The sequence below is a fragment of the Nematostella vectensis genome, chromosome 11, assembly GCF_932526225.1.
Source record: "Nematostella vectensis chromosome 11, jaNemVect1.1, whole genome shotgun sequence".
NCBI lineage: Eukaryota > Metazoa > Cnidaria > Anthozoa > Actiniaria > Edwardsiidae > Nematostella > Nematostella vectensis.
Genome location: NC_064044.1, coordinates 8,699,899 through 8,710,727, shown reverse-complemented (window position 1 = coordinate 8,710,727; position 10,829 = coordinate 8,699,899). Strand labels below are relative to the sequence as shown.

The window sequence follows — 10,829 nt, the reverse complement described above, 5'->3', positions numbered from 1 at the left end:
CTCTCCGCTACGGGCACTTGAATGGTGGTGCAAGGAAGACCGGGTTGTATGTCCATACAGTAGATAATGGCTCATTTTTCTTATCATATTTACATTATGATTGATTAATTCCCCACCCCTTCCTTTACCATATTCCTACGAATAATGTGAAAGGTAACTATGTCTACATTAAGGAATACTAAACAAATAAACATTGCGCTCAAAGTGTTAGTTACGCAGCTACCTAGCTTCATTTCCACGAACTATTTTTAAGCCACGTCAACGACTCAGCAAAGTACTTTTAAAAGCCTGAGTACTCTGTTTCTTTGCAGTTTCGCATGCCCAAGCTAAAAGCCGGCAAATCAGACAATATTTTTGTCCACTCTCCTCCCGCCCCTTGTCGTCCTCATTCGCTGATTGCTTCATAACTTAAGGAGCCCCTGTCAGCCGCAACTTTGTTATCGTTTTCAACCAATATTTGATGACTAATTATGAGAAGAAATCTCGAAATAACCACCTGAAAATAAAGTCTCGTGCTTTATTTCCCAAATTCAATCGAGCATTTCTGAACTGCGTCCACAAATCAGCCAATGGAAATAGCTGCTTTCTGACACTCGTTACTTCGATAAGGTGACATAATGGCGACTGACAGACACCTCAAGTAGTCCCATGACAATGAACGAATGACAAAGATGAAATACGATGCACTTTGTATATATAAGTCCAATAATCCAACCCCCCGAGTATTTTGCGATGATCGCTGTCAAGTCCTTCATCAATTTAATGTTTCCAGACTGGTAAAAGTTGATTTTTTAGCGCGAACAAATTATCCCACAACAACCCTCTGACATTTGCGCGCTTTTAGTCTTCAAACACACGAGAAGGGTGTTTGGCTCGACTGACAAGACAAAGGAAATACTGCTGAGCTACTTCATAGCCCCTCTTGGTACAGTCTGAACACAGTGTCAGTTTTGCTGGCCAATGTCCGCCAGAAATGCTGGCGCTGTTTACAAAGGGCTTTAAAAAAAAGAGCTTGATAAAAAGTCCTAGCTCCAAGGGCCTTCTGAGAAGACCCTGGGAACGAGGCTACTGTCGACTGATCCTAGCATGTACAGCAATACCTCCGGAGCATGCTCTGTGTGTGTTGCCGCTGGATATAATACCGCATCATCTCTAACTCATTTGCTATACGCATGTAAGAGAGACTCCGCTGGTACCACCAAGGGTCATTATTCTTTGGGTATAAATAAGATATCAGCCGCCTGCTCAGCTTTCTGTTAAGATACGGCCCCGCAACGTCACTAAATATCGTGTCTCTCTGCAAACTATCAGATTGCCTTCGTCTTGCCATTGTTCTGGCAGCTTTGAGAAGAGCCTGGGCCATAGTTTTGGCTAAAGCTCGGGAGTTAATTCGAGGCCTCTTGCTCGGTTGGTCCATACTAAATGGGACGTTTTCCGAGTTTTCGGAGTTCGCGACAGACGGGCCCAGTGAGACCGCAGGACCCCCTTCAGCGGTCTGTCCCAATGAAATGGATGGTACGGTAGGGGATGCCTGTGGCGCTACCGCTGACTGCCCTGCGGCCGCAGATTCTGTGGGTATTGCGGACTGTGTCTGTACGGAAGCACCCGGAGCCGTGCCAGTCCCAGCTGCTTGCGCGACAGACCCTACTCCTGGCGTGACAACACCAACTTGCGTGACGGGCCGGGTAACCAGGCCAGGTCGAGCCGCATTCTGGGACGGTAACGGCCTTTGATTGGCTAACAAAGCAGTTATGACCGGATATGCCTGATTAAACGCGCCTCCTTGGCTTGACTGCGTTCGTGCCAAGCTCAAAGCAATCGCCAACGAGTTCAACAACTGTTGCATGTTTGTTTGGGGTCCCTGTGCCATATTTTGTGCTAGGGCCTGGGTAAGAGCAGTGGTAAGAACCTGTGGAGGCTGGTTAGATGCTTGCGCCTGATTGGCCGCCTGAAGAAGCGCTTGTGATAAGACCTGGGGCTGTGACTGGGTGACGGAGGATTGAATGGCAGATGAGAGGAGCTCAGCGAGCGCTCCCATTTCGTTACCACCTAATGGGTTAGACATCAGGCCCTGCTGTATCTGACCCTGCAGAGGGCTCCCTAGGATCCCGACCCCGTACATGGCCGCATACGGGTTGGGCGTGGTCATCCCCAGGGGGTACCCCATTGTCGGCATGACCCCTCCGTAGGGGTACATAGCCGTCTCCATGCCATAATAAGGGGGCATCACGTAGGGTTCAGGTAAATGGTAATGCAAAGAACGGTATTCCGGTTCTTCGTAATGATCATGATGGTAGTCATGGTGGTGGTAGTCATGGTGATAGTCGTCATGGTGATAGTCGTCGTAGTGATGGTCATAGTAGTGGTAATCATCATGGTAATGTGGCTCGATGACATGATAGTGAGGCTCATCAATATGAAAGGTTTGATAGTGAGGCTCGTCCTGCGCGATAAGGATCTTTGGAGAATGAGGAGGTGAGGCGATCAAAATCTGGGGCTGAGTCTGTTGCGCTTGCACTTGAATTACCTGTGGTTGAGGGGCCGGTGCCTGGACTACCTGTGGCTGTGCAGTTTGCACTTCCGGTTGTTGTTCACCAGGGTCGATATTCAGACTAAGCTCAATATCCTGGTTGGTCTCATTTCCGGTCTTGAGAGCCGCCTCCTTGGCTTCGTATGATGGGGTGGGTGTGGTCGAGGTAGGGGCTGTGGGGGGAGGAGTAGGGGTAGTGGGTAGTGTCGGGAGGGTCGTAGGGAGGAATATATAAGGCGAAGTCTGCGGTGCCGACTGCGATAGCCCCAATGCGGCAGCCAGTGAAGACATTGCCTGAGCTACTGAACCTGGTGCCGACTGTACCCCCGACGGGAGGGTACTACCATATGGCGGCATGGTCTCTCCAGGCGAAGGTAGGGTGACACCATACGGTAAGGTCACGCCCGGTGCAATGGTCACTGCCTGTGGAAGCACAGGGTTATTTCCAGAGGGTACCACTTGCGGAGCGGGGGTGTCCACCTTTTTGTTAGCGTCAGTAACCCCCTTACTGCCACCGCCCTTGTCCGTGTCCAAATCATCATCCGGAAGGATATTGTTCGGCGGTAGCTCGATATACGAATCTGAGTTAGGATCGCTGTTAGATAATGTAGACTTGAGCTTCTCGCGGAGTTTTGCAGCAATTGGATCATTCAGGTTCGATCTTCGCCTCAATGGCGTTGACTTTTGATTCTTTAACGAGCTTTCTGTTATAAAAACAGATTTCAGTTACAAAAGGGACATGGTTATAAATATTACACTTGTCTATTGTTAAATTTATGAGCAGGCTAAAGTAAGGGGTAATAAATGCGTTCACTATCTCTATTATTTGTGCATCTATTTTCCCTACTTAAACCTACTCTTACAGGCCCGTACCCAGGATTTTTCTTTGGTGTGTTCGAAATCCGAAAAAAATGGACCTGGAAGGGGGGGGGGGGGAGGGGGGGAGCTCTCTAATAAAAATTTGAACTCCCGAAAAAAAAAGGATTTTTTAATGCCTCTGCAGTATCTCTACGGGACGTTTACTGTCGGATTCGGCTACATACCAGAAAGAAGCTTACGCTTTAAAAGTTTTGTCTACAAATATCATGTCTAGTGGGAACCGAAAGTGGACCTTCGGCCGTTGGGGGGGGGGGGGGGGGGAGCGTTCGCAACCCCTGCACCCCCCCCCCCCTGGGTACGGGCCTGTCCTTAATATATATAAACCCAGTCTATATGCAGTATATAAGCAGCATATATGCATCGTGTTGTTTTGTGACGTTAAGAATGTTTTAAGAGGTTTTGCCTCAGGGGTATTACGCTTGTCTATGGTTAAGAAAATTAGGTGTAGGCTTTTTAGGAAAAATAAATGCTCAAACAATAGACATAGTCAGTCTATAAGCACCATATATGTATCTTGCTGTTTTGTGTCGTATGGTAAAAAAATCTAGGTTTTGCTTCATGGGATGGTTGATCCACCTCTTTAGCCTGAAAAAAATTATCTTAAGTGCGAAGGCGTTTCACTGAGGAAAACGACACAAATACCATGTTTTGTTCGAACCCAACCCTCACCATAAGATTTTATTTGGATAGCTTTGAATATCACAAGTTAGAATGTATTTCATAGTTTAGTTATTGGGATATTTACCTCTGTTGTTTATTTCCTGGTCGAAAATTCGTCGATTTTCTGCAATTCCTGATCCTTTAGTATCCCTTTTCCTCAAGGCTGGTCCTCGGTTCCCTGTAATTCCATTAAATGGATTAAACACAACACCGTTCTCGTAACTAGAGCGTCGATAAACTCCTTGAACATTTGAATTGGATTGTTCAAATCCTGAGATACTACGAAGAACCAAACCAAGAATTACAATCCCACAAATGTTCATCATCTTCAGAAAATCACTCTTCTAGTTTTTCCGGGATGGCATGAGCATATTTTCAGCCCATGTTGTCTAAACAAAATACAAAATCTCTTTCGCGGTGACACTTAACCATTTGAAAAAGACCAAGCAAGTAGGTTAAAGTCATTAATAATTTGATGCTAGTGTCAGTGATATAGCCATAACAGGTAACCATAGGTATACACCTAATATCGAGACCGAGAAAGAAAAGGTTAACAAAAATCTTTAGAAAATCATCTGCCTTCGCACACATCAGAAAAGTCAGGCCATAATTGTCATGTTTGCTATACACTTTGTGCTACTGAGAAATGTCTGTCAAAGGGGGCGGGTCCTGGGGGTGACACTAAGACATGTCTTCAACACCCGTGATTTTTTTTTCATTTTACTATCCCAAAACTTGGAGCACCCACTCAAACATTCTTGTTCGGTTTCCAAAAGGAAGGATTCTACTTCTGTATCTTTATTAAAGAGTAACAATAAAATAAACTGTTTCATGGTTTAAATAAAGATTTCCAAGCGCAGTAACCGATAGTGGAAGTGGAATTATTTTGAAAGGTAGATAAAAACTTATCAAGTTACGCAGATTTTTTAAAATTATATATTGAATTTATGTGAAAAAAAGGAAAGAAGTCGATATTAGGGTGACAAACCTTTTGAAGCATTTGACAGTAAACAAATCAACTAAATAGTGCAAGCAGGTGCTTAAGTGCTAGAAAAGCGTGTCCCTTCATAACCAGTCAAGCGATACTTTGACTTCAACACTCCAGGAATGGAAATCCCCTGATCGTTTATAACTATAATATTCAATTTTTCCAAAGCATGAAACCTTCACATTATGTAAGCATTTTCCTTATTTTTGTTATATTTATATGTTTTTGTGAAAGTTTTTTGGAGAAACGGAAATCGTTAGACAGAGAAATGTGGACTTTCCGGAATCGTCGAAGAATGAAAAAGACAGCAGAAAAACGTAAGTTTATTCTTGTGGTATCAAAGATTGCAAACGTATACACAGAGAAAACCCGATATAGCGATACCCGATATACTAAGTATAACGATATCGATTTGAGTTCCCGCCAATTATATGGAAAACATGACTTCGATATAACGATATTTACTATGTAGCAAAACAATATTTCGGTCCCTTGCTATATCATTCTATCCAGCTTCCACTGTGTGCTATACAACAATTTTAATTGATGGGTATACCCTGTTGATGTGGAAGCTGTCATTACTTTATAAACAAGATAATATTTTAAATATCTTATTCATATTTAAACAAATTAAAATAATTAAGCAACATCGGCTAACATATTCTATTCCACAATTACTCCTATAGGCTAAATAAATGACATTTTTTCTTTTGTGGATGGTATTACATATCAAATTTTTACCTTTACTGTAACTGTAGCAATAAATAAATCCACAAAATACTACTAGTTTTAGATATTAGTAAAGTAAAGGACATGTGCGCTTGCACGTGATATGACTCTTTTTTATTAGAACGTCTAATTTTCAGTTGATTCTGGGCCGTTCTTATTTTTGGAGCATTTTAAGGCTGAAGATGTTCTTAACGATGTTTTTAAATTTTAGTGCTTATAAAATATAGTACCCAATGAATTATTAGGAGGAGAATTGCACAAATTATCAATAGCAATATAAGGTTGTTATTAATGTTAATAAACACAATGTAACACTGCATTTTAGAACACATAAGACTAAAAAGCAACATTTTGCTGCTATCTGAGCCTCGGCATGTTCTTAGCATGTTCATAAAATTTGGTGAAATCTCAGCCTGGACAGTCTTAAAAACGGTTCTTATGAAAAAAAAGTGTATAGAATGCTTGACAGGTGTCAAGAACGTTTTAACAGTTTCAAGTGCTTGGTTGTTCTTAGGTACCTTTACCCTCTTTGGATTGTAACTCACGTCGTCGTGAATCAAATAATGATATCGCAACTTCTTGGGTGCTTATTGAAGGAAAAGGTTATTCAAAGAATTAATAAAAAAAACATTAACATTTTTCCTTGCAACTCCTGCTTCATAGATACCAAGAATAATAAGAAAACACATCAACATTCACATCAAAAAATTCAATGGGAAATTAAAGGGAAAATGCATCCAAAAGATATCACGGAACACGTGAAAAGACCACCTGGACCAATAAGAAAGACCGAACATCACGTGCAAAAATACCAAGGACCAATAAGAATGAATTCTTATCACATGCAAGGACCAGTACAAATTTTAGGAATGAATCATGATCTCGGGCAAAGTCGAGGCAAACCAATAGGAAAAGGCTCTAATCACGTGCAAGGAGCATCGGGACCAATGCCCAAGAACACTTATCACGTGCCAAGACCATCAAGGCCAATGAGCAATGATCCTAGCCACGTGCCATCCAAACCGATGAGAGAAGACGCTAAACGTAAATTCCTGGTACTAGCACCATTCCCGCGCATGCCTTTAATCTCTCCACCACTACCCATGTACATCCCCGTACCCGTCCCGCAGCCCGTTCCGCAGCCCGTCCCGCAACCCGCAAGCAAAGGCAAGAGTGTGTTAGACAAGATATTACAGCTTCAGATGACACTAAAACTAATGGCGCTACTAGGGCAGAAGAATAGTGTTTCGCCTGGGATTCTTGCTCCCCCACCAGCCCCACCCGGCGTCTTGGCTCCACCACCTGCACCGCCAGGCGTCCTCCCCCCTCCTCCAGCTCCACCGGGGGCCTTGATACCCCCACCACCGGCCCCGCCCACATTTAATAATAACCAGAATATGGGCTACCCTAGCAATGGGAATATGGGCTACCCTAGCAATGGGAATATGGGGTACCCTAGCAACAACAATAATATGGGGTATCCTAGCAACGGCAATATGGGGTATCCTGGCAACAGAAATGGAATGGGGAACAACATGGGTTACCCAAGCAACGGCAATGGAAACGGCAATATGGGGTATCCTAGCAACGGAAATGGTAATATGGGGTACCCTAGCAACGGGAATGGAATGGGTGACGAGGCTGCTCAGAACAATGCTGCGTTGGGAGCCGGAGCCAATCAGGGGGCTCAAGGTAATTGCAAATTCCGGTGTCAACAATGTAACTGTGCGGCGATGCAGTCAGACCCTGACATGTTCGACATGGGGTGCTGTAGTTGTGGGTGTTGTAAGTGTGTGATGATTCCATACCCTGTACCCTCCCCTGCACCAGGCTATCCTCCGCCCCCACCCTGCCCTGGTCCTTATGAGTGCCTCTCACCCTACCCTGTTCCCTACCCATACCCCAGCCCAGTTCCCTATCCACCGCCACCTGCACCCTACCCACCTCCTTCTGCACCCTACCCAGCACCATACACACCTCCATCGCCACCACCACCTCCTTGCCCAGTACCATGTCCACCTCCACCCCCACCTCCTCCACCGCCACCCTGCCCAGTACCATGTCCACCCCCTCCCCCACCTCCTCCACCCTCCCCCCCTCCACCGCCACCGCCACCCTGCCCAATACCATGCCCAGAGCCTTACCCAGTCCCCGTGCCAATTCCAGAGCCGTACTATGTACCATCCCCTGAGCCTTACCCAGTTCCAGTACCCCTTCCCTATGCTGTACCCTCACCAGAACCCTACCCTTTCCCAGTAGCTGCCTACCCCGATCCATGCCCGGCCCAGTGTCCAGAACAGTCTCCTCAACCATGCCCTAGCCCATGTCCAACACCACCGCCACCACCCATACCAGCACCTTGTCCAAGCCCATGCCCACCACCACCACCACCGCCACCGCCACCTCCACCTCCCATACCAGCACCTTGTCCAAGCCCATGTCCCAGTCCCTGTCCCTCATCTTGTCCAGCCACGCCCACAACAGCTACTACCTTACGGCAAGGATATCAGGGTTGCGCAGGAGGGGTGTGCCCGACTGCAAGCTCAAGACGAACAACCCCAACTGGGCCAACTGTACCTCTACCTGAATTACTAGTGAATGATGGTTGGGATAGGTGAATTAGCTAGGATACTAAGTATTCTCATGTCAAAAATGGGCTGCCCTAGATAGGTGGAAATTGTTAGGGAAAAGGCCGAGACAATGCTTAATATACCGATTGGTATTAACAAAGTTGTACCTTTAACGTGGTACCATAGTATCTGGGACTTCCATATCTAAGCCAACGTATAAGGGGAATAGCAAAGCTTAAACCTTTTTCTATCCATCATAGAAATGGGAAATATTGCGGAATAGCAAAGTAAAACCTCTTTTTGCAAAAATCCTGGTTACTGGCTTTAAGGGGTTTCTCATTAATTAACATCATATTTACCTAAGTTAATATTTGAGCCAATAAGCTTTGTATATATGTAATGTTATTCTGTAGAGGACAAGATATTCTATTTTTAAATAACTCCTGTAAAAAGCTGAAACTTAAATGAAAATAGTTTGATATTTGAGTAGTACATAGATGATTTTTTTGTTATAAATACTGTCTTGTGTTGCGAATTGTGCACTATTTCGCTGTATGTATCAGAATCCAGAACACTCCCAACCAGGGGCGTCCCCAGAGAAAAACGCAAAGGGTGGGGCCCGTCAGTAATACAATGAACTCGGAACGGTTGTGCTGGAAATGGCATTCATTTTTTCGCGTTATAAGCCATTCTCGAGCTAAGAGGTGACAAGAACAATTGTTCCATCCAAATCCCTATCACATTTTTGATTACCGATAAAAGTGTGTACGGGATTCCCATTTCTCATTTTCACATAAGCAGGGTTTCGTCCGCACCCTTCGGAACTCTTCAAATCAATCAATCAATGGCTGTCGTTTTGCTAAATGGTCTAAAAGAGCCTGGAACAAGAGCGCGAAAGACCTGTGATATTCTAAAACGTTAGGGACTAGGCTCCATTTCAAAGATGGCTGCCAGCGAAAGTGCTGAATAACGTATACGCATGCGCGTGCTCTGGTGAAAAACAAGCACAATCGTAGTGTTCAACCGTCCGAGTAAAGGTACGAAAGGCTGACTTCAGTTGCTGTTTTGACTAACTGTACAGCATTAAAACCATACTGTACAAAAGATGACAGATTTGTGTGATAATGAGGGAGTCATAAAAAATTATAGCCTTATATTTGGTCTAGTTTTCTTAGCATTCGCCAAAATGTGACAGTTCGCCGGTAAAATGCCGCCATTTCAAAACAAAAAGGCTGGTTTAATCGCGCGGTACTGGAACTAGTCTTGCGTTTTTCAGCACTGTCGCTGCCAGCAAAATCGTAGTGAATTCCTGCAAGTTTACAATGTTCTAGAGAGATGAAAATGCGAACAATGATTGAAGCGGACTCCAAAATATGGTATGTAATGCCTAATAAGAAAATGACCGAACGGGCTAGAAAAACGACAGTTTTATAAACAAGATTGACTGATATGTCCCCCCACATTTGGACGCGCACCTCCCGCCACCCAAGATCGCGGTTGAAGTTGGACCTTTTCAACTCACAACGCTTGGCTGGTTCACTGGCACACGCTGCTTTATCATTATCTCGCTGTTTATGGCCTTTCTGGCCTTCAGATATAACATCAAAACGGAATGTCTTTTTTGTAACTTTGTTTAGGTTGTTTTTAAAGCTGATCGATCACGTCAAAAAATGTGTTTATGGCTGATAAAGTCATACTTCATAAAAAATAAGGGTGAACCTGGAGCAAGGTCTACAATTTGTTTAAAAAAAACGAACGGTTCTTTCTATTTTTATTTTGAAAATGAGGAAGTAGCTGGGAAATTCATTGCAAGTGAAACTTCGATTTCAAAAATTAAAAAAAAAAACCTTTACTTCCACCACAGGTAGACCAAGCTCTTTATTTGTCCCTATTGATTTTACGGTTACGTTTAACAAAGGGCGTGTGTTTTTTGGCCTTATTTCACGATTTGAAATATTGAAAAGGGCGCTTTAATACGGCCAAAGAACACACAAAAAGTAAACATAAACACAACACTAGACTACACACGTCTTTTCAACAAATTTTTAATTTTTTTCATTTTTCACTAGTTTTGTTTTTCGTCCTATGTTTACCGTACAATCAATAGGAACAAATAAAGAGCTTGAGCTACCTGTGCTTCCACCCGTTGTAATATTTCACGATAATAGATATTTTTTAATTAAAACTGAATAGTTCAATAAGCAGGTTGTGCATTATTATTGGAACTGTTACCACCAAATGATAAAAATATTAGAGAGAGCTTAAAACAAGTACAGTGGGGTTTCGATATCGAATAGGACAGAAAAATTATACTAAAAATGTTCAAATCGAGATTATTTACCCATTCCCAGTTTCATGTACGAGTACTGTGCATGTTTCATCCTCTGAGCCTTACCCAGTTCGAGTACCCCTTCTCTATATTGTACACTACCCTTACCCAGTAGCTGCTTCTCCGAAACGTGTCCAAATCAAG

At 43.7% G+C, this 10,829-nt stretch overlaps 2 protein-coding genes across 2 annotated transcripts; one reads left to right on the top strand and one right to left on the bottom strand.

Moving 5' to 3' along the window:
• Positions 1 to 44: 44 nt before the first annotated feature.
• LOC5508653 lies at positions 45 to 4,711 on the bottom strand. The gene is made up of 2 exons (XM_032377394.2): positions 4,155 to 4,711; positions 45 to 3,234 (listed from the first exon to the last, which is right to left on the bottom strand). The coding sequence occupies exons 1-2, from the start codon at positions 4,393 to 4,395 to the stop codon at positions 1,082 to 1,084; spliced, it is 2,394 nt and encodes a 797-aa protein (XP_032233285.1). The 5' UTR covers positions 4,396 to 4,711; the 3' UTR covers positions 45 to 1,081.
• A 405-nt stretch (positions 4,712 to 5,116) lies between these two features.
• Positions 5,117 to 8,848, top strand: LOC5508654 (extensin). The gene is made up of 2 exons (XM_048734001.1): positions 5,117 to 5,374; positions 6,450 to 8,848. The coding sequence occupies exons 1-2, from the start codon at positions 5,227 to 5,229 to the stop codon at positions 8,402 to 8,404; spliced, it is 2,103 nt and encodes a 700-aa protein (XP_048589958.1). The 5' UTR covers positions 5,117 to 5,226; the 3' UTR covers positions 8,405 to 8,848.
• The last annotated feature ends 1,981 nt before the right edge of the window (positions 8,849 to 10,829 follow it).

Bases quoted from the DNA above. Each gene is read 5' to 3' on its own strand.
- LOC5508653 (XM_032377394.2), bottom strand. From the start codon at position 4,395: ATGATGAACATTTGTGGGATTGTAATTCTTGGTTTGGTTCTTCGTAGT. The intron at 3,235-4,154 runs GTAAATATCCCA...TTTTTATAACAG, and splicing joins CCAGGAAATAAACAACAGAG to AAAGCTCGTTAAAGAATCAA.
- LOC5508654 (XM_048734001.1), top strand. From the start codon at position 5,227: ATGAAACCTTCACATTATGTAAGCATTTTCCTTATTTTTGTTATATTT. The intron at 5,375-6,449 runs GTAAGTTTATTC...CCTGCTTCATAG, and splicing joins GAAAAAGACAGCAGAAAAAC to ATACCAAGAATAATAAGAAA.